General features: G+C 43.0%; 1 protein-coding gene across 1 annotated transcript in view; it reads left to right on the forward strand.

Annotated features, from left to right (window-relative positions):
• Positions 1-24,448, forward strand: part of Dnah11 (dynein axonemal heavy chain 11) — a 298,504-nt gene that overhangs the window by 3,321 nt on the left and 270,735 nt on the right. Inside the window, exons 3-8 of the mRNA XM_032908348.1 lie at positions 3,036-3,232; positions 4,628-4,817; positions 6,024-6,123; positions 8,418-8,629; positions 16,835-17,068; positions 19,092-19,259. Of these exons, the coding sequence (XP_032764239.1) occupies positions 3,036-3,232; positions 4,628-4,817; positions 6,024-6,123; positions 8,418-8,629; positions 16,835-17,068; positions 19,092-19,259 (1,101 nt within the window). The remainder of the gene's footprint in view (positions 1-3,035; positions 3,233-4,627; positions 4,818-6,023; positions 6,124-8,417; positions 8,630-16,834; positions 17,069-19,091; positions 19,260-24,448) is intronic.

The following is a 24,448-nucleotide window of genomic DNA, read 5'->3' on the forward strand; positions in this document are numbered from 1 at the left end:
AAAGCTAGAGTGGTTCAAGGCCCAGGAGCTCCCTGTGTGAGGTGAGCACTGGGAACTACGGAGTTAGGTATCTGTCTACGAGGTCTGTTTCTCCGTCTGATTGTTCTGAGAGACCCCCGGTAATCAGTGCGGTCCTGCGGAGCCTGTGTTTATGGTAGGAAAATGTGTCACTGGGTGTGGGAGTCACAGCCAACCGCTAACACCCCTCTTCGACCTCCTGTGTCTCTTGCTGTCTTCCTGGACAGATGTCCTTTCTTGCTGTGTTCAGGCTACCTAAGTTTCTGCCCGTGACTCCAATGCTGAGCTTAGGCGCACCCCCCCCCCTTGGTTTTAGCTGGTTGTAGGGAGGGTTTTTTTATGCTTGGTGTTTGGAGCAGTTTTTGGCATCAAACAGGCAGGTAAAGGATTTTTATTGCACTGAGTCTTCTGTAAGACTCGGCAGAGTTTGAAACAACTTATGATTTGAGTTTCCCTGCCTTTACATGAGAGTTGGCAGGGCCATGTGGGACTTGGTGGGTTCTCATCCTATGAGCTGTGGTTTGCAAATGGCAATAGAAAACTTTGAAACTCTCCCGATATTTCTCTGAGTTGGTCCCATACCAGAATTCCATACCATATGGTTTGAATGAAAATGTGTATATCCTAGAAGGTATTTGGGGTTAATTTTTGTTAAAATATATTAATTATAGTTAACTGGGCTATATTGGGATTTTTTTTATAGAGCATAGAATATGCTCCGTTCATACTCACTCATTGTTAGCCCCTCTCTTTCCTCCATCACACTTCTTAAATAATCTCCCTTCTCCTTTCATGCCTTTTTGTTTTTGTTTAGTTTTTAATCTAAACACAGTTTGAGTTTAATGTTGGGAAGAGTCTGAGATGGGCATCAGGCAGAGAGAGAAAAGCAAGAACATCACAGTTGTGGTATAATTGGCATTCCCTTACAGACAAGGCTTTGAATGAGCAAGAGGATGTAGGTCTGGAGGACAAGTGTCCCAAGTGTTGGCATGAGTAAGGGCAATTATGCAGCTCACATAGCTGGCTGCTGCACAGGTCCCCTCAGCTCTCTACAGCCAGCTTCTCTATTCTATGCTCCAGAGAGCCACATGGCTTCCTAGAATTTCCACCAGCTGTGTAGTTAACATTTCAAGCTAAAGTTGAACTTCTGACCTTCTTGAACCTTCCCCTTCTGGCCTTACTTAACAGTTAGCCTCATAGTAGCAGATAAGTATTCTGGGGTGTGTGCTGGCTAGTTCTGCAACAACTTGATACAAGCCAGAGTTATTTGAAAAGGAGGGAACCTCAATAGGAAAAATACCTCCATAAGATCCACCTGGCTTTTGGACATTTTCTTGATTAGTAATTGAGAAGGGGCTGAGCCTAGTGTGGGTGGTGCCATCCATCCCTACGCTGGTGGTCCTGGGTTCTCTAAGAAAGCAGGCTGAGCAAGCCACGAGGAGCAATCCAGCAAGGGACAGCCTTCATGGCTTCTGCATCAGCTCCCGTCTCCAGGATCCTGCCCTGTTTGAGTTCCTGTCCTGAGTTCCTTCAATGATGAACAGTGAGTGACAAGGGAATGTGAGTCAGATAAACAAACCCTTTCCTCTCCAAGTTGCTTTGGTCATGATGTTTCGTCATAGCAATTGTAAGCCTAGCTTAGACAGTACTTGGTGACTCAGGTGGAGCTGCTGTAGACTGAGTACAAAATGTGGTAGACTAAGTTTCCTGTACAAAACAGAATTTAACTCTGACAGCCCCGAGGGTTAGAAATTGGGGATCACATTGCTGGCAGGTTTGAATTTGCCTGTAGGGATCTTGTTTTTTTTTTCTCCTCGTTCTGCGTGGATCTATTCTAGCAATGTACCCATAGGATGAAAGGGACAAATGAATGAGCTCCCTTTTAAACATCAATTCTATTTGCTAAGTGAGCTGGCCATGTGACAACAGCAGTGCCTCCTGATGCCATGGATTTAAAGGGTGGGATTCCCACATAATGCAGGGAGAAGGCATCAATATACAGATTCTGGGAACTGTTGTACTTTGACCCTTTAAAGACACAAGCCAAGTGACCTTCCTGGCAAGGGTTTTCTAACACCTTATTGCTTTAAATGTAGAAGTGCACTCCATGTTTATAGTCACCAGAGTGGGCTTCTAGCTGTGGCAGTTATGAGGAAGGGCACAGCTTCCAGGGCCTACCCCACCCACTAAGGTCATGGAGTACAGACAGTAAATAAACACACTGAAACTTGACACCTAGGGGGACATGCAGGAAATGGTGATAATAATAGCATTTGGAGGGATTCCTGTCTCACTTCCACTTCTCTACCATATCCAACTGTACATGAGTTGGGGAGATCCAAACTCAGGCCTTCATGCTTGCACGGCAAGAGCTTTATTCCACAGAGCCATACCCCAGATCTGACAGCAAATATTTAAGTGTTTTCACACAGCTGTTTTAGCTGTTGTTCCTCAGGTTGTAGAAAATGAATTCTACAAAGGTCCCTGTGGTTAAGTGAATCCCTTTCTACTACACAAACTTTGATTCACTGGGAAGCCTCAGAGTCAGGGAGCACTTGCTCTCTACTAGCCGATGTGCCACGTGACTCAGAAACATTGTTTCTGATTCAGAAACATTGTTTCTGTCAGTACACCTGCTAACATGCTCAACTCGAAAGCGTGAGTTTATATTGAGTAAAGAGACTTTACTCGATATAAATCCACTTGTTCCTTGCAGTATCTGAGTTATTGAATTACACTGCGAATTGAAATATACAGCACATGCTTGGTGAATGGGTAAATGAAAAAGCAAGCAGCAACTCCTTTCCATTTTACAAAAGCCTATTATTGCTCAGAGACTCTGTAAATTCACAGCTGATTTAATCCACTCCTTGTAGCTTTGGAGTCATTAAGATTATTTCTGAAATGGGGTGGCTTTATGGACAAGAAAAATTTGCACGACTGTAAATGAACATACAAATTTAAAGGTCCTTACTATCTGCTAATTAACTGCCTTAAAAATGTTGTTCTTTGTCCAGATACTAGTCCCAATTCTGTCTAATAAGAACAATCATGAGTCCTGGTCGTGTTTTATTTCACAAGATGTGGAACATCACACAGAAGTCATGAAAAACAAGATGCATATTTTTAGGGGCAAAATGTCAAGAAGAACTCATCTGCCAATTCCTACGATTGCAGAAAATATTGATCTAGATCAGCATTACTCAGTGACTCGGTAAGCAACATTATCCTCTAGATAGTATGCTAATGGATGGCTAACATTCCCACAGAGTATCAGGCTTCTCAAACTATTATTAGTAAAACAGTTACTTTAAAACATGCAATTTTAAAATGTACTTTATTTCCTTTAAAGTATATATATTTTTGCAACAGGGTCTTAGCAGCCCAGATGGGCCTCAAACTTAACTATGTAGCCAAGGATGACTTTTGACTCACTATTTTCCTGCATCCACATCTACATGTTTGGATTATAGGCATGGACTTCCACAGCTGGGTTTTATGGTGTTGGTTATCAAATCCAGGGCTTTGTGCATTCTGGGCCAGCACTCTACCTCCTGGGTATATCCTCAGCCTACAAGTATACTATCTAAAGAAAACTAGCTATCACCACATAATGTCAGCAATGTTCCATTAGGAGAAAAATAGTCTTTAAGATTATGGTAATTCTATGTTAATTTTATTAATAGTTTTCTATTTTAAATTATGTCTATTTGTATAGTCGTGTTTAGGTATAGGGCCTGAAGTTACATGGGGTTATGGATCATGTGACATGGGGGCTGGGAACCGAACTCAGACCTTCTGGAAGAGCAGCAAGCATTCTTAACTACCGAACAATCTCTTCCAGCTTTCATTTATCAGTTTTTTAATATAGTAATTTTATTCTATTTTTATTATACCCACTTCTAATCTTCCCACTAACTCTCCTTTCTCTTCCCTGCCCCCTCCCAACCTTGGGTCCTAGATTCTTTTTAAAGTAACCCACTCAATCCAGTTTATGCTACCAATATATACTCATGGGTATGGGACCATCCACGGGAGCCTGGTTAACCTCCCAGGAAGCCATACCTTAAAAATCTGACTCAGTCTTCCTAGAAGCCATCTACTGTCAGACAAGTTCAGTTAGGGGAAAGAGCTCGTGAGCTCCTGTCCACTCCATGCTACATTGTTGGCTGATTTGACCTCGTGCAGGGCTTGTACAGGCAACCACAGTGGCTGTGAGCTCACAAGTATACTGCACCTACCAAGTCCACAAGACACAGCTTTGCTCTGCCCCTCCCCAGCCTCTGGCTCTTATGGTCTTCCTGTCTTCTCTCCTGTAGTGGTCCCTGAACCCTAGGAGAGGGATAAGGAAGCCTCATTTGCCACTGAGCACTCCATTGACAACTATTCTCTGTACTATATCATTTTTCTTAAGGCTAAGAGATGTACTGAATGCAGAATGCAGTGATGCCTAACTCAAGCCAGGAGCATGAAAAATAATGGATTTTGAAGGATTCTTATTGAAAAAACTAGTTTATAGATGCATAAAAAAACTGTTAGTACCCATATCCTGTCTTCATTTGGGTAAAGTCACCGTGGGATGAGTTTATTAATCATATAATATTTATAGGCCACAATCAGATGAGAGGAGAATACTCCATGCCATTGAATCTGTAGTCATTAAATGGTCACATCAGATCCAAGAAATCATAGGAAAAGATTCAGCACAGCCTCTATTGAGTGGCTTCCACCCGACCCCTGAGACAGAGCTGGACTTCTGGACCATGAGGCATGATAACCTGAAATGCATATACCATCAAGTGAGTAGAAGGCGCTGGGATTGTTCTAAACCAAGTGAGTGGCGTTGTTTTGTATGACTAAGGCATCTACACTTTTCTTACTCTGCAATGCTGTCTACAGGAAGTGCATTTTTAAGTTAAGGACGACGGAGATGGATTGCCTTTATAGGATATTTTGGTAGCATCTGAGATCATTAGAAATACTATTTAACAGTGGAAAGGGCGGTTCCGTGTGGGAAGGCTGGAGATGGCAAGGTTTAATTACTACCTCAGTTTGCATTTCTATTGTAATGAAACCATCACCAAAAACAATTTGGGGGAACAAAGGGGTTTATTTTATTTTAAGAGTTTGTACTCCATCATTCAGGGATGTCATGGCAGAAACACAAGGCACAGACCTGGAGGCAGGAGCTAAGGCAGAGGCTGTGGAGGGGTGCTGCTTACTGGATTGCTTTCCCATGGCTTGCACCAGTCTCCCTTTTCATAGTACCTGGTACCACCTACAGTGAGCTAGGCCTGCACATCAATCACTAATTAAGAAAAGACATTGCAGACTTGCCAATAGGCAACTTTTATGTGTAGGCATTTTTCTCCCTTGAGAGTCCCCCCTCCTAAATGACTTTAGATCATGGCAAATTGACTTACAAGTTAGATAGCACATGGTCAGTTTGATTTGGGAAGGAGAAGGATGCTGCTTGACTATGGAAGTTCTACCTTTGGTCTCTTTGTTGGGTGCTTCCTACCCACTGACTTAGTACAATATTCTAAAATCTGTGGTGTTCATTCACATGTCTCTTGATTGGAGATTTTCTGAAACAGATCACTAATAATTTATATGTATAATATGCAAATCTACCCTTTGGAAAAACAAAATGAAAAATAAAATGCAGACTTTTGAAAACATGCATTTATACCTTTTTTCCTCTTAGAACCAATATGCCCTTGAGTCTCAAACACTGCTCATAGCACCCACAAGGTGGCTCAGCACTTGGTGCCCAGCCTGCGATCCTTAGTTTGACCCCAGTTGCCCACATTGTAAAAGGAGAGCAGTGACGCAGCAAGTTGACCTCTGACCTCCACACATGCCTGCATGTGCATATCCAAAATAAAAAAAAAAGTAACAAAAAACACTGCACATCGTGTGAGTGGAACACGATTTTTCGTTAGAGACTAGATTTATTTAGCAATCTAGCTTGTATGTTTATTGAAGTATTTCCCCTATTTTAGCTTCAGGCTCCTATTGTCCTCAAGATGGTTAAGATACTGAGAACAAGGCAAAGCAGCTACCTTCCTGCTCTGAAGAGCATCTTCACCACGGTAGAAAATGGTAAGACCCCCAGACCTTTGTCCCTGGGCATCAACGCGGTGTCTGCCCGGGGCTCTTGCTCTTACTCCCGCCCACTTGCCTACTCAGCCTTTCGGTATGCCTGCCACTTAGGGTGTACACACGGAGCAAGTGCACTCGGGTCTTCTAAACAGTAGCTTCGTCTCCTCCATCTCCAGGCTTCCCAGTGATCATGACCACAAACCCTTTTCAGATCATGTGATGTCTACCCAGCCAATAACCCAGGGCGAAGTTTAACTGGAAGGTGTACAAGGGAGGGGAAGGCCTTCCATTCTTAGCGGGGACCCAGGAACACCTTTTGTAGATGTTTCCAGACAGCAACTGGGCTGTGAGCAGTCTTGGGATATACAACTCAGAATCCACCATGGGCTCGATTTCTGATTCCTTGGTTGACAAGAGCTCAGTCACCGTGATGTTTCGGTGAAGATGAGACCTATGCAACAGAGCAACTGTGAGCGGTATCCAGCAAAAATTCTCTCCTCGTGCTTGTCCTCTGTGTTCGCCCTTAGTCCCTTTGAAAGACGATGGAGCACCCTGGTTTTGTTTAAACAAATGCATTTGGTATCTATGGTACTGAAGGATACATCTTACAGTTCAAGCTAAACAAACACTTTTCTTTTTTCATTTTGCTTGTTTCCAGCACTAGAACACTTTTATTCTCCCGAGTGCCATTTAGAAGTAATTAAAATTTACTTTGAAATGTCTATTTTTACATTTGCCTCCAAGAATTGTATCTGAAGAGACGGGGAGGGGTGGTTAAAAGCGGCTTGTTGTTAGATGTGAATTCCAGTTCTATCTCAGCTCATAAACCATTTGTGAGTTGCTAGGATTTTGCTTTTCCAGTGGTCAACTGCCCTCTCCACACCTCCCTTGTGGACTTGCTGTGAGACATAGGGCAATGTTTCTTCTCATGACTTAGGCTATATGAGTCTTTGTTCTGACCGGTCCTCCAGGTTATCAGCCCATTGGCAGCACCCTTCACTGCTGCCCACTGTACCCATCTGAACTGTGATAAACAGAAGTGCCTCTCGACATCACCAAATATCTCCTGGAGGCAAACTCTCTCCTCTGAGAGCCACTGGATGGAGGTTTTGTATATACCTACATGAAGGGTTGAGCATGTTGCATTTTGGTCCTCAGTAAATAAAAGCAAATGACATCTTTCTTCTGTTAATATAAGACAAACGCTTCATGGGAACAGAGCTGTAGGAATGAGTACCAGGGGTCTGCACACAACCTGGAGATTCAGAGAAAAACACCTTTCAGTGGCTCAAACCCATGATCACCTAGAGGTGGAAGACTCATGTCAAAGACGTACTTTAGACTGAAATCAGCAGAGATGCTTAGCGCATGTGAAGGATGCTTAACTGTAGTGCAATTATTTAACTTCTAAATCGACACCAATAAGCATACAGCAAGCTCAATACACTCATACACATCTTGGAAGAGGAAACAGCTGAGAACCCTCTTTCCCCTCAAGGCTTTATTACTGGGTGGGAGGCCCAGCTGGTTACTTGTCAAGTCCAGCCATGGGTGTGAGGAAGAAAGGTCAGTAGGATTTTCTTACTTGTCTTTGGCATGAGTCCTTGGGATATCATCAAAAAGCAAAGCTTAGCTTTGTTCTTCACCTTAACATGCAACCCACAGCCTGCTCTGGGTTGGAGACAGTTCCAGTATCAAAGTGAGAATCTCTTTCTTCAACTCTTAACCTGCTTAACACAGTTGTTGTTCAAATAAAAGTTCTCATAAAATTAGTCTTCATACAGTGTGGGTTCAGTGACATTCAGATCAGCCACTGCGTTGTGTTGTCAGGCCTCCTGCCTGCTTCCAAACTGCTTTCATCGAATGCCTAGTAACTTTAACCAGATCTTAGAGAATAACATAGTAGCATAGTTCCCTATTGTCTCTCCGGTTACTCACGGGAACCTGGGATGAGGCGGGCGTGTTGTGCCTTTGTGCCGCTCCTGAGCATTCAGGAGGAGCTTGGTATCCCAGCTGCAAGGTGATGACTTCGCAGATGCTCTACTCCCACAAGGTTTCCATGGGGTTAAACAGCTCTCTTTAGACTTGGAGGTTTCCTTCCCCCTGGGTCTTTAGCTACAATTACTTATGGTCTGTGAGTAACTAGTCCAGTGCTCTCCAGGGAGGCTGAGTTACAAATGGGCAGTTTGTAGCTCTCCAGACGGCTCGTGCACACGTAGCTTGTAGGATAAATCACAGAATGGGAAAGTATAGCTGTCTTGTAAAAAGATCCTAACGGCTCTTTCCTTTTGCAGCTCTTCTTGAAGCCCGGGATGTGGAACTTCACCTAAGACCTCTGAGGAAGCACATTCAAGGTCTCCAGGAGGCAGATTTCCCACAGACCGGAATACTGATTGCTCCGTTGCTTCATACCATCTGTCTTATCTGGAGCCATTCCAAGTTCTATAACAGCCCCGTTCGGGTTATAGTTTTACTGCAAGAGTTTTGTAACCTCTTCATTGACCAGGTATGAGGCACTGACAATTAAGTGTAATAAGAATCATTGGCATGAAGTAGTGGGCTTCATTAACCCAACAAGAATGAAAAGACCTAACGGTGAACAACCTAATGTCAGCGAGAACGCCATTTTCCTTTCGCTTTCAGACAGGACTTGCATGAGCAATGGCAGGTGACCTTACATTGCATTAGCACTCAGCAGTGCTCAAAACAAAGTGGAAGAACAAACTGGTTCTGGGTTTTGTTTATTTAAGCAAACGGATTCAAAAGGCCAAGAGGTTAAACAAATTCAATGTAGCTTCCAGGAACAGGCGCTTAGCCACGCTTTGTATTTTGTACTTCCCTTGGTTTCTATAGGAGCGTGGGCTGCTGGGAGACCTTTGGAGAGGAAAGTAAGAAAATTACTCAAAAATCAAGTGTCCTTGAAAAACAGTAATGGGAGTATATGGAAATAATTCTGATTCACTGTTTTGAAATTTTCTTATGTTTCTGTACCCCTTGCTTAGCTTGGGAACTGTCTTTTGAAAACAGGATTGAAGTACCTTCCTCCCCCTCCCCAACCCTGCACCTTCTCCTCCTCCTCTGTGGACTTTCATCCTTGTATCCACAAAGGATATTGTTGCCTGTACACTGGACAGCTCTCTGCCTGGCCCTTCCTGCCCTTGGGGGTTGGAGGGGTGAGTTGGAGCAGAGTTGACACAGACTCAGGTAGCAGGTGAGAAACACTGTAGCAAGCTCCTCATCTGAGCACTGCTGCAAGCTCCTTTAAAATCCTCCACCCATGCCCCCATTGGTCCCAAGAGAGCGTCTATTCTAAACACCAGTTCCTGATTGGCTGGCATTGTTTTCACTACAATCCTTGCTCTCTCAGGCAGTCTTCAACTAGGTCCTCCTGCAGGAATGCTGGTGTCACAGACAGTCCTCAATTAGGTTTCCTGTAGGAGATGCTTTTGCAGCTGCACAACCCCCCAGAGTTTACACAGAGGTGGCCCTGCCATTCCTGCTACAGGATATGATGAGAGAACACCACCCAAGGAGAGCTGAGAGATGCTTGGACACCATGTGGTTCAGTGTGGTCTTTCTTAGTTGTCTGGGGATGCCACATCTAAACAATTCAGAGTAACAGATTGTGCTCTGCTGTCAGGGGAAGGTCGGGATCAAGTTCTGGAGAGGAAGCTCTTTGTTCTGTAACCAGCCTGTTTCTCCTCCTTGTAATCCACACAGTCCTGTTGGGTTAGAAGCCTGGCATCTGGAAAGAACAAGGCAGAAAAAACAGCAATAGCCCATGCTGGCCTTGAACTCGATGTGTAGTTGAGGATGGTCTTAAACTCCTGATCTCCCTGCTTCACTCTTCTGAGAGTTGATGTTATACCCACTCTTTCAACATCATTTAACCTTAGCTAAATATATGTGAAAAAGCCTTAAGTCCATGTAGACTCTTCAAGGTGCCAGGCTCTACAGATGTGTGAACTTTAGAGCTTCTAGACCAGAGTTTCTCAACCTTCCTAATACAGTCACCTTTTAATACAACTCCTCATGTTGTAGTGACCCCCAACAACAAGATTATTTCATTGCTACTTCATAACTGGTTATTACTGTTATGAATTGTGATGTATAAATATCTCATATACAGGATATATGCTATGCAGCCCACAGGTTGAGAACCTCTGTTCTAGCACGTGTGCTTGGCTTGTTAAATTTTCCCTCCTATGTGCTTCTGGTGCAGCAGTGTGTGGGAGGGCTTTGCATACATACCATCTGGGATCTGACCTACCCGCTTACAGGAAGTTAAACACTTGTCGAGCCTCAGTGCCCCCAGTTAGTGGTATCATGAGGGGCAGAAGAGAGAATGTGGTGCCTGGTGTTTAACAGAAGCTCAACACCAGGCACATCTTTGATCTCTCAACAGTTTACTGACTGCTAGGCTGGCTGTGGTTATTGATTGGGCGGGGTGGGGGGGATAAACAGCAGCGAGCCAGTTCCTTGGTTCCTTTTATCAGCATCTCTCCTGGTTTCTGTCCTTCGAGGGTCAGCTCTGCCTCGCCCTGTGGGTAAGCAGGTACTTGCTGCCAGCATCTTGCATCTCCAAGTGAGACCGAAACCGTTTGTTTTCTCATTTAGCTAGTACTTCTCCCTGACCCCTTTTAAAGGACCTTTTCAGTTTGAAAATGACGGAAACCATTTCACCACAAAGCCCTGTTGTCTGTGGCTCATGAGATAGCCCTAGTTACCTTTAAGCCTGCCAAGCTATTATCTTAGTTCCCAGTCTGTGTTAAAAGCCAGAGCTGCCAAACTCCCAAGGAAATACTGTGACTTCTCTTGTTCCCTAGTTCTGGCTTCTGCCCAAAGGTTCTCTTGACCTGATTTCCATGATTCTCAAAGTAGCAGACCACTAAGTTTGAAGTAAGCCTGCCCTAACATGTTGGGAATCCAAGATCCCCAGTGAGCCAACTCTGGGACTGGATTCTCCAAAGATGTAATTACTCCCCCATTTCCCCATTGTTTATCATTTGATGTGTTTAACGAAACCATACACACACTATTTTGTCAAACTCTCTTTTAAGCGTGTATGTGTTGTCCATGTTTGCATGTCCACGGGCACACGTATGTGAGTGTACATGTACTTGTGTGATACCTGGAGTCTTCCTGAATCATTATCTTATCCTTTGAGACAGGACGCCTCACAGAACCTGGTGGTCACTGATTGCTAGGTTGGATAGTCGGGAACTCTGGGGACCCATCTCCCTGCCCACCCTGTGCTATGGCTACACACTTGCAATCTCTGTGGGTGCCAGGGATCAAACTTAGGTCTTCACGCTCCTGTGACCAGCATTTTCCTGAGTAAGCACCACCCAGAGTCCAGAAACTTTCTAACCAACTAACTAACTAATTTCCTAACTCTAAATTTCTTAACTAACTAATTAACTAACTAACTTACTGACTTACTGACTTACTTCCCAACTGACTCAATTTCTAACTTTCTAGCTTACTTTCTTTTCTTACTTTAAAAAAAGTTATTTGTTTTTGCATTGGTGTTTTGCTTGTGTGTATGTCTGTATGTGTGCCTGATCCCCCAAAACTGGAGTTACAGATGTCTGTGATCTGCCCTGTGAGTGCTGGGTTTGAACCTTGGTCCTCTGGAAGACCAGCCAATACTCTTAACTGCTGAGTCATGTCTTCATCAGTCCCTCCTTCCTTCCTTCCTTAAATAATATATTATATATTATAAACATATACACACAAGGGAGGGAAGGAAGCAGGGAGGAAGAGAGAGGGACAGAGAGAGAGAGAGAGAGAGAGAGAGACAGAGAGAGACAGAGAGAGACAGAGAGAGACAGAGACAGACAGAGACAGACAGAGACAGACAGACACTGAGACTTGCTATATACAAGTTGGTATAGAACACTCAGTATCTCAGGATAGACTTGAGCTTATGATTTTCCTGTTTCTGCTTCTTGAGTGCTAGGACCATAGGGTATACAATATACCACGCCATGAATTTTATAAAAACAAAAGAACAAACAAATGCATAGGGACTGTATACCCCTGGTGAACCTGGAACTCATAGGGATCCATCCACCTCTGTCTTCCGAGTGTTGGAATTAAAGGCAGCACTATTATGCCCAGACACAATACTTTTTTAAAAATTCCATTCCATTTATTTACCTGTACATGTGTGTATGTGTCTCTCTGTGTGTGGGTGGCTTTGCCACCATGTCCATACCGGAGGCAGAGAAAATAAGTTGCAGGAGCAGATTCTGTTCTCCCACAATGAGGGTGTCGGGGATTGAACTCAGGTCATCAGGTTTAACAGCAGATGCCTTTTACCTGCTAAGCCATCTTGCCTCCCCTGCATAATACCTTTTAATTAAAAAAAAAATATCAGCACTGATACTTAAGTTGTATAGATTTTACTTGTACCCACCAGCCTACACTGAAAAGTCAAAGATGTTGTCACACTGTCTTTGCCATCCCCAATGGCACAGCTGGTTGCTGGAAGCTCAGGTCCCCCGTAGGTGGGTGGAGCTTTCAATTGCTTGCCATTCCTGTCTGCTGCACTCATTGGTTGGTTCTACTTTAGTAGCAAGTATGTTTGGTTTTACTTGCCTTACAGTGACCATTAATGTCATTCTTTAAGACAGCCCCATGAGAAACATCACCTGCTTGCTGGCATGATAATGCACATACCTGCGCGCGCGCACGCGCACACACACACACACACACACACACACACACACACACACACTTTGGTAACAGGGTCTTCTCTCATTTCCATGTTAACCTGACACTACTATGTTGTCATTGTGAATTAGCACTAATTTGGTCTCACTACCCTTATCTAGTCCGTGGTGTGTTCTCTCTTGTAGATATTGCCATCCACAGATTCTTAGGAAAGCTAAGTTTGTCTTGGTCAAAGGGTGTGTTGACAGCCAAAAGTATGAGTCTATAAAAGTTATAAGAGGAACAGGAAGAGAACAACTGGGAGAAGCAAGATGGCAAGTTGATAAATTGGCCAATCGACAATTAATTGGCTTATGGATAATAAATGTATTTACCATCAGGTTTATATAATAATAATAATAATAATAATAATAATAATAATAATAATAATAAAATAATAATAATACCACCCAAACAATACAGGTACTAACATTGCAGGACCTACCATAGCTACCAAACTAATCCCAATATAAAAGTGATCTAGTATTTGGGTGTGATCTATGCATGTCATGCCATATCATGTGCTTTAAATGATCTCCAAATTGCTCGCAGTGCCCCATAATGCAGTGTAAATGAGATATAAATAGCTGTTCTAATGCCTTGCTCAGAAAATGGTGACAATAAAAAGCCTCTGGGTGCTCAAGTGGGCTCTTAAAAAATGCACTTGATTCATGGTTTTGAACAAGGAACCTGTTGATGTGCAAGGCTGTTTTACCTTAAAGGGCTCTGAGGTGGGCTAGGTGCTCATGAGGGCCTCCCAAGCCCCACTCCTCATTTCGCAAAGAAGGGAATCAATCCCATGAGACAGCTTAGCTGATGACACAAAAGTAATTAGCAGATCCTAGCGTGACCATGAGCATGCGTGCTGACTCCCGCCATGCTCTGTCCCTGACATTCTCTGCTGTTCTCTGTGGAGTGTTAGCAGCTTTCATGTGGCCATCAGTTAGCTGTCTAGAGGTGGCTCAGTGGTTAAGAGCACTGGCTGCTCTTCCAGAGGTCCTGAGTTCAAGTCCCAGCAACCACATGGTGGCTCACATCCATCTATAATGAGATCTGATGCCTTCTTCTGGTGTGCTTGACTGAAGAAAGCAACAGTGTACTCACATAAAATAAATAAGTAAATAAATAAGTAAAAACTAGAACTTGTGGGGTTACAATCAGTGACGTTTATAGATACTGCGCACCAATGGTTTTCTTGCAGAATTTGCAAATGACAGAGTCTAGTTGCGTATAGAGTGGTTGCATTAGTGGGAGATGGGGGGGCGTCAAGCATCTACATGAGAGAACCAAAAAGACCTCCTGAGTATTGTGGGGAGTACCATGGCTTTCATTTCAGTCCCCACTGAGGTGTGGGGCAACTTTCTAAGCAGCTATAAACCAGCACACACACACACACTTTTTTCTTTTATTAAGACACATATGGCCACACCTCACTCTCCCATTCCAATTTCCCCAAGACCCCTCTTTGCCTATCCCACATGGACCCCACACCATCACATCACACATATGTGAGATTCACTGAGTACCATTAGTGCTGTCTGCATGTGTAGAGGACCGTTCACTGTAGTATGAGCAACCAACCAGTAGCTCCACCCCCAAATAAAGCTGACTTTTTCTTCCTGGAGGCCATCCCCAGACTGTAGCTTCTTAACTAGGAGTGGGGCCCTGCGAGCCTCCCCATCCATGTTGGAATATCGACCAAATTGCTTGTGTGAAACTGTTGTATAATATCTGCAGCTGTCGAGAGTTCACGAGCGTATACCCTGTTCTTCAGCCGTCCACAACCTCTGGCTTTTAGAATCTGTCCCCTCCCATGATGCTCCATGAGCCTTGTGGGGGAGGACATGTCTGTGTGCATGCGTCCCACTTGAGGATGAGCGCACACACACCACAGTCACCTCTTCTCCGTCATAGCCGTTTGATGCTATTTCACTTCAACAGAATGGTAGTGATTTCTCCCTCAGGGTCTGTGGCCTCTCTGGCCACCAGTTAGTTCTTGGTCAAGTTTACAGTACCAAGCATGTGTTCCCTCCTGCCGAGCAGGGCTTACGTCTGGTTAGACAGCTGATGGTTACTGCAGAGACGTTTGTGTCACTGTTGCACAGTGGGCGTGTCTCACTGTGTAAGTCCTTAATGTGATTCACGGCATCCACAGCTGGGTGTGACGTTTGGGACCTTTCTCTCCCAGCAGCCTGCCCTCTGCCTCTCCCTCTCCAGTTCATTATTGGTTTGATTTTCCAAAGTCCTGGGATCAAAGTATGCGGTGTCTTCAGTAGTAGGGTTCTCACCACCAAGCTCTGGTGGGCAATCAAGTCTAAGGGCAATTGCTTTATTGTTTTGAGGGGTTTTTGGTTTTGTTGTTGTTTGTTTGTTTGTTTTGATCCCTTCCAGGGAGCCATCCCATACTCAGGACTGGCCTTTTTGTCTTGTAGCCTATGGTTTCTGAGGATAATATCATTCTTCTCTGCAGGATAGTTACAATTACACTCTATTTTTTTAATGACATATTTTAGAAAGCTTATAAAAGTAGTTATTTTCCATATGGCTTTAAGAAAATCCTTAATGTTGTTTATGTCTCTTCTTACCCACCTCTGTTTTACACCCCTCCCCCTCTCCTACTTAACCCTCCACTCCCCCATTACTCCTTTTGTACCTCTGTGTTCTATCCCCTTTATGCTCTTTCTTTCCCCCCGCCCCTCCTCAGTGGCTCATTCTACCTTCCTTAAAAGGATTCTTAAATCCTTTCACTCTTACACAGTGTCATTATTGAAAGGGAGGTGTGTTTCTTGTAGACAACAAAAGGTGGGTCCTGTTCCTTAATCAGTTCAGTTAGCTTGTCTTTTGGTTGGCAAGTTGGCACCATGGATACTTGGATTTATGATGGAGAAGTGTGTATTGACCGATGACATTTTTGCCTTTGTGCTTAGTCCTGCTTTGTACGTTACTTATGATGATATCATTGTATACCAGCTATCATGATGTCATTGTACACCATTTATCATGATGTCATTTGTACACCAGTTATGATATCATTGTACACCAGTTATCATTATGTTATTTGTGCACCATTTATCATGATGTCATTGTACACCAGCTATCATGGTGTCATTTGTGCACCAGTTACCATGATGTCATTGTACACCAGCTAGCATGATGTCATTGTACACCAGTTATCATGATGTCATTGATTTCCTCTGAGTCCTGTGGCTATACTTACTCTTTCTTTAGTGTCCAGTTTTCCTTCTGGTATTTTCTGTAGGGCTAGTTTGGCCTACAGAATTGGTTTGGACACAATTTCTTTTGACCCATTTGTATCATGGAAAATTTGTGTTATCTCAGACTTCAGACTTTTTCCTATTTTCTTTGTCTTCATTCAAGGGTTTGTCTATTTCCTCTTTAAGCCCTGTAGACTCACATGTCTTATCTATTGCTTTTGCTCCTCTCTCTCATCTCTATTTAAAAAACAAGTTCATGTGGCCAAGCTCAGCTCAATCACATGTCCTGTGGTGTTGCTTATGCGTCTCAGCCAAAATCCATGAACGGGAAAGTATCCAGAGATAGACCACACATAGCCAGGTCCTTGTACCTTCACAAATGACCCTGTAACACTGGTAGAGTGACCAACCTCTGAAACCCGTGTTCTGATGGATAGCCTTGCTGACTTGTGTATTTCTTTGTGTGAATTGTCTAGAATGTTGGTGGTAGGAATAGCTATGCAAATCCCTTATTGCCATTCCTATGAGACTCAGCGAAAATGTAATTTTCATTAGAATACATAAATATAGAAACAATAGCTTCTCCTGCACTTTAGTCTCCCCTGAAAGGATGCCATCAAAGCCTGGGTGTTTACATTTTTAGAGTTTGTGCTGTCTTTCCTCAATACTATTTTTGGCTCGGTTCTAGAAATTGTAATTTAAAATGTTTAGCTCAAACAGATGATCACGATTTTAAAAATGTGTTTTAAAACCGTGGCTCCTTCTTAATTAAATCCTAGGCAAGAGCATACCTGTCACCTGAAGACCTTTTGAAAGGAGAAATTGAAGATGCACTGGAAAAGGTACAGGTGGCCATTGGTGTCTTAAGGATGTTCCAGAATTCTTTTTTCAAATATCGAAGAGGATTAACAAGCTACTTCACAGGAGACACGGAGCAGAGACCCTGGGATTTCCAGTCTCACCTGGTCTTTAGCAGATTTAACAAATTTCTTGACCGGCTGGTAAAAATAGAGGTATTCATTTTTTACCTTTATCTAATCATATGTGGGTGGGGTCACGAGTCTTATGAGATGGAGTAGCTTTTCTATGAGAGAGGAAGGAGGCTTAATCTTCTCTCTTCTTTCCTCCTTCTCCCTTTTCCTCCATTTGTTTGTTTGTTTATTTACTTGTGGTCGGAGATCACACCAGTCTTACACATTCCTGGGATCCCTCTGCACTGACACACAACCCTGGCCTTTTGTTTTGTTTTGTTTTGTTTGAGGCAGGGCCCCACTATGAACTCTCTATTCCTCTGTCTCTACCTTCAAAGTGCTCGAATGACAGAGTGTACCACCACACCCCACTTATTTTTCAAGGTATATTTGTTTTTTAAACTGTTACTACATGAGAGTAAGTAAATCTCTTTGCCTGTTAGTGACTAGACATAATTTCCCAAGTGCCCGTAGAAAATTGTGAAAGGGGAAACTTTAAAGGATTCGTTCTTCCTGTAAAAAGGCTGAAAAAGAAACTTATAAAGCTCAAAAGAAAATTTCATAACTAAAACTAAAACCCACTTGGTAATTTAAAGTATCACACTGTCATTTTCTGTTAAAAATTCCTTATTTTTGAGGTGGGGGAGGGGCGCTCCCTATATGCCCAGTTGGCCTTAAACTTGCTGTATAATTCAAGCTGCGTCTGAGTCATGATGCTTCTTCTGCTCTACCCTCTCATGCCAGCCAATCACACTACCATATGAATAGCGATATGTACACCATTTACAGGTATACAATAAAATGCTATAAAACTAGTGAATTCATTAAAGTAAAAAGATGTGAAAAGTTTATTCTGTGTAAGTTTTTTGAAATTATTTATATTAACTCCTTCGCAAAAGTAAAAGGCTGTGAAAAGTTTACTCTGTGTAAGTATTTTGAAAATATTTTCTGTTACGGGTGTTTCGTCTGTGTTTATAGCTGTACATCACATGCATGCATTTCCCATGATAGCCAGAAGAGGGCACCAGATCCCTTGGAACTGGAGTTAGCCTCCATTGTCAAGCACCATGTGGGAGCTGGGATTCTAACTCAGGTCCTCTAGAAGAACAGCCAGAACTCTTAACCAATGAACTCTCTCTCTCTCTCTCCAGTCCTGTATATACGTGATTTTTAAAAAAAATCTAGGGGTTGGGGATTTGGCTCAGTGGTAGAGCGCTTGCCTAGGAAGCGCAAGGTCCTGGGTTCGATCCCCAGCCCCGAAAAAAAAGAAAAAAAGAAAAAAAAAATCTAAAATGTGGGCTAGAGAGATGGCTCAGTGGTTAAGAGCACTGATTGGCTCTTCCAGAGACCCTGAGTTCAAATCCCAGCAAATACATGGTGCTTCACAACCATCTATAATGAGATCTGATGCCCTCTTCTGGTGTGTCTGAAGACAGCTACAGTGTCCTTATATAGAATAAAATAAGTAAATAAGTCTTTTTTAAAAAATCTAAAATGTAAAAATTGAATGCACAAACTTTTATGAGTGTACCAGCCAAAGCTTCCTTAAAACGTTTGAACTGATGCTGCTGCCTTCTTTTGCTTGTAGAGGTTTCTACAGAGTTTACATTTTATTGTTTATGTAATATTTCCACATAAGCCAGAGATTTATGTGGAAATTCTTATTGCTGGTCAGCCGGAGAACTGCTAAAGTCTGTCAAACACTTCGGGTGACTTCTCCGTAGACAGTCTCCTGGGTCGCCCTCTAGTCATGGAGCTGGACCGCTGCAGAGTGTAGGTGACTGAGCATAGGTTATTCCCCAGGGAGCTGTCTGCTTTACCGTTAGGAGGGCACTCAGAGGGTCCATGTGTACATAGTACTGTCGGAGCTGTCTCCACTGTGAGGTAGCTTTTGGAGTTTGAAAATGGAGTGTGGTTTTTAAAATTAACATTTGCCTTGCTCAGTGAAATTTAGCTTTCTGTGATGTAAGTGCCCTGTTTGAAAATGTTTCGATTGGAATCTTTAAAATCTCCTTTTCTTGCTGAAGATGATGGAAAGGTCGCTACTGCTTTGTGTCTTTTAAAGGATATGTTTGTCACCATACTGGAATTTGAGAAACTGGAAAGACTGGAATTTGGTGGCAGCAAGGGGGCAGTCCTAAATGCACAAATCCACTCAATGAAGGAGGAATTCATCGAGTGCTGCAATGTCTTCCGACAGAGCATTTACGATCCATCTGACTGTGACAGCATGGTAGTATCGTGCATTTTATTTTTTTACCTCGTAGAATCCTATCCTTTCAAAGCTAAAGGGAGGTAGGTCACAGGGATGGTGTGAGCTATCCAGGCTGACCCTTGTAGGACTCAAAGCTGTTTGGGACTCTCTTCAGTTCTAGCTCCTTGTTGACAACCAGGGACCAGATTTGACCTTTCAGTTCAGAGTTCTTAGACAACCACTAGGTCAGTTTCTTGTGGGTATCAAAATGGGATTTCCTGCATTTACACATACTAATCTGCTCGTCCAAAGCCCATGTAAGCAACTTGCTTTACCTTAAACTGGTCTGCGTTATTTTCGGTCTGTTGAAACAATTCAATTCCCCACCCTCACTATGCCATCCGCCGGCATGCATATTCTCTCTTAATTTTTAATTCTGTAACTATTAATAATTTCATAGTTTGAACTCCAGGGGATTGGAGAGGTTCAGATTTAAACTGGCTTTAGTCTCTGTCATTGAGCGTACTGGTGGGCAGTGAGTTTCCTGTAAGCCTTTCTCCAGCTCTAGGATAAAAAAACTTTTTATGAGGTCTGCCAAATCCCAGAAACTTGAGTTTAAAAAGAGAAGAAAAGTTTAGTTTACTTTTTAAAAAAATCTGGAATGCATGTATTGTTCAAATCGATCTTTGAAATGTAGGAGCACGATAGGTCAACTTCGTGAGGGTGTAGTTAGCAAACCCTCTGAATTCTAGTAACTTGTAGGGTGTGCGGTGAATGTGAGGAAGACACTGCCGTGGTCAGTGGCTCTCTAGAACGTTCTGCATAATTTATGAAAAGTAGGAGGAGCATGGTAACGAGTATCCAGACTCATCCATAGAGCCGTGTGATAGCAGCACTGGGAAGGCATTCAGTGTGTAGGGCTGTCCTGGCAGCCAACAGCTCAGCCTATGTCACGACCTCGTAGAGGACTGTCAGCCTCCAGAACAGCAGCCAGTGTTCTTAACCACTGAGATGTCTCCCCAGCTCTTCTTTTCCTTCTGAAAGGTGTGTCTTGATCAGTTTTATCTTCTCAGCATATTGCATCTACTGTATATTTTTCTTAAAGGATTCTTTAGGAGGCTGAAGAGTTGTTACAACTGGTTAAGGGCACTGGTTTCTCTTCCAGAGAACCCAGGTTGATTCCCACCACCCACTTAGCAACTCACTGCCCATCTGTAGTTCTAGCTCCATGGGGTCTGACTATGTTGTCTGGCCTCCATGGGTACCACATGCATATGGTACAAAGGCGTTCAGGCATGTCTTTTTCATCATATGGTGGCTCAGTTTAAATTCCTTTCATGTGTTTGTATACTTTAGAATGTGTATGGTGTAGGAAGCTTCTACGGTAGTAGATTTCCATTTGGATTTTCAAAAGGCCTTCAGGGTGACTCCTGCATGACTTCTTTAGCCACGGAGGAATTCTACTTATTGTCTCGCTCCTCAGGGATTGCTCAGCCTGCTCTCTTATAGAACCTAGGATCACCAGCCCAGGTGTGGTGCCACTGTAGCGGGCTGAGACCTCCTATATCAACCATCAATCCAGAAAATGCCCCACAGGCTTGTCAGTCTGGTGAGGGATTTTCTCAGTGGAGGATCTCTCTTCCAAAGTTGTTCTAGATGCATCAAGTTGAGATGAAACCAACCAGTGCACTAAGCAATTCTTCTGCCATTACTACTCTGTCATGTCCTCTAATATATGCAGGTTTTAGCTGACACAATCTGTGTCATCCTGACACGCATCTCTCTTCATCCTTCTGTTCCTGTTTTTGCACAAAGAAGAGCCCTAAACACACAGCATAACTACCTTGCTCCTAACTGTATATTGGTGTTCTTTGTGTGTTGTTATAATCCTGTCTCTGCTTTTATTTTTTTCCCACCATTGCACACTATTCAACAAACTGTGGGATTTATTGACTAGCTTGTGCTATTTTAAACTATTATTTAGAGTAGTAGGCACAGCTTTTCAACAATTTAGCTTGAAATTTCTGCTTGTGGAGAGGTTTGGGTGTGCTTTTCAGTCATCCTAATGTTAAAAGCAATTGAGATCCTAGTCATTACATGCACATGTGCGTGCATGCACACACACATATAGACACACACAGACACACACACAGACACAGACACAGACACACACACATACACATACATACACACACATGCACACACAGACACACACAGACACACACATACACATAACAAATGCACACACATACACACATACACACACATATACACACATACACACAGACACAGACACACATACACACACACAGACACACACACACATACACACACATACACACATACAGACACACACACACACACACACATACACACACAGACACACACATACACACACACACATACACACACACACACATACACACACTCACACATACACACACACACACACTCACACACACACACACACACACACTCACACACACACACACACACACGCACACACTCACATACACACACACTCTCACATACACACACACTCACATATACACACACATACCACACCACACACACACACACACACACACACACACACACACACACACACACGAAATCAGACCAGCTAAGAACCTCAGAACCCAAGAAACAATATGGAAGCAAATTCCTTTGGTTTCCCTATTTTGTAAAATAATCCAGAATTGGAAACAAATATATCAGCAACCTGAAATGCCAGTCACGCATGCCATGGACCTCTATAAAAACCTGACTGCATTTTATCCAAGGGACCAAGAGGGCTCCCCAGCAAGGCAGAGAACTTAGAAGCATCTACACACTGCCAAATACCAAAGAAGCAGTTACGCCACACTCTGGCTGTGCTAGGAAGGCTGGGTAGGAACGTTAAACGTCTACCCACTCGGGAACCTAGAGTTCCAACACTCACCCCTGCTGGGTGGTGTCAGAGATGGTTAAGAAGGAGCCACCGTCTTTCTGTCTGCTAACAGGAGAGAAGCTCCTCTCTGTGGTGGTGGTGGAGGTCACACGAAAATCTGAATTTTTTGCCTCACACCACGTGGTAGGTCCTCATGTCACAGGGGTAGTATCAGAGGAAGCCTTGTGGAGACTGAAGACCTTACGATGGCTGAGTGGCAATGAAGCCATCAGCATGTGACGTCCACCAGGCTCACACAGGGAGTTGGACTTCATGGTGTGGCTGTGTATTAGGAGGGTATCAGTGGAGAATCCAGACATGTGTCTGTCTGACAGAAATGGAGGTCCAGAATCTCAACAATTGGCAATATCCGATATTAGTTGGTGAGCACATACTGTACTGTGAGCTGGAAAGAAAGTGAGTATCACTGAGCTGATGGGGATATTAGAACTCTCTAACAATAACTGCCTTATTTTTGAGTCTGAGTTGCTGGGCTATTCCATCAAACTGCACTGTGATGTCAAGGTCCTGAGCTCTAGTGAGTTTGATCTCAGGTTCCCAAGGGCTGGGCTTACACGAGTGTATCACCGTGCCCGTCTTTCAAATTAAATTAAAAAATCCAAAGCGAGGAAGAAATGACTTCTTACCTACAGGGAAAATATAATATGATGGGTAGATTTCTTATCAGAAACCACTGGTGGCAGAATTTAATGGGAGAAATAGGTTCTGAGAAAACTGTAAATCTAGAATTCTCCACCCCCAGGGACAGAGGGGAGGCAAGAGATTATCAGATGAATTGAAAACTGAAAGAACACATTTCTAGGCTGATCTTAACAAAATGATTGAAGGAGAAATTTTGACATAGAAAGGTAGTGGTAAAGGAAGGGGCCTTGCATACCACAGAGGATATAATAGGTGTGTATGTAGTGAGTTTTATAACAGGAATTCTTCCTCCTCAGGCTTCTTAGTTATGTTTGAGAATGGAAGCAAAACGTGATATTGTGTGTGTGTGTGTGTGTACGTGTGTGTACGAGTGCGTGCACTCTAGAGATTGAACTGGGGTCTTGTGGATGCTAGGCAATTGTTTCACCACTGAGCTATACTAAACTCAAAACTAAATGTATGTACAGAAAGTACTTGAGAGTTATACTATAAATGGAAGAGTTAGGATTAAAAACACTGCCCAGTCCGATGTCATGACCATTTCTCTGGGGTTTCCTTCTGGAAATTGTATGTTTTTCATGGATATAATTAAGGCTTTCATCTACTTCGTTTTAAGTGCAGGAAAGGTCCAAGCTGACCCTTTTGCAAATGCTGAATCTTCCTAGCAACATTTGTGGAGGAGACTGTTCTTGCCCTGCTGAATGTTCTGCACCCTTATCCACAATGACTTGATTGTATGTATGAGTGTGTATGCGTGGGCTTTCTAGGCTATTTCTTTGGTTTATATGTCAGCATTATGCTATTATCAATATCGTAGACTTGCAAGTTTTGTTAACTAGAAAGTATGAGCATACTTTGGAAAGATTTCGTCAGGTGTTTAGGATGGTATTTTTAATTACTGCAAAGGCATTCATGAGAGATTTTGACAGAGACTAGATTGGCTGGGCAGATTGCTTTGGATAGCATTGTCTCTGTAACAATATTAAACCCAATGGCTCATGCAAGCGGGCTAGCTTCCTACCCGCCCTTTTCTTAACTGCTTACAGAAACTATTTTATAGCTTTTGATATACAGGTCTTTGACTTTCAAGGTCAATTTTTAAAAATATTTTGGGCTAATAGCCACTTATCAATGACTGCATACCATGTGTGTTTTTCTGTGATTGGGTTACCTCACTCACGATGATATTTTCCAGTTCCAGCCATTTGCCTATGAATTTCATAAAGTCATTGTTTTTGATAGCTGAGTAATATTCCATTGTGTAGATATACCACATTTTCTGTATCCATTCCTCTGTTGAAGGGCATCTGGGTTCTTTCCAGCTTCTGGCTATTATAAATAAGGCTGCTATGAACATAGTGGAGCATGTGTTTTTGTTATATGTTGGAGCATCTTTTGGGTATATGCCCAAGAGAGGTATAGCTGGGTCCTTAGGTAGTTCGATGTCCAATTTTCTGAGGAACCTCCAGACTAATTTCCAGAATAGTTGTACCAGTCTGCAATCCCACCAACAATGGAGGAGTGTTCCTCTTTCTCGCCAGCATCTGCTGTCGCCGGAGCTTTTGATTTTTAGCCATACTGACTGGTGTGAGGTGAAATCTCAGGGTTGTTTTGATTTGCATTTCCCTTTTGACTA

The sequence above is a fragment of the Rattus rattus genome, chromosome 7 (assembly GCF_011064425.1).
Source record: "Rattus rattus isolate New Zealand chromosome 7, Rrattus_CSIRO_v1, whole genome shotgun sequence".
NCBI lineage: Eukaryota > Metazoa > Chordata > Mammalia > Rodentia > Muridae > Rattus > Rattus rattus.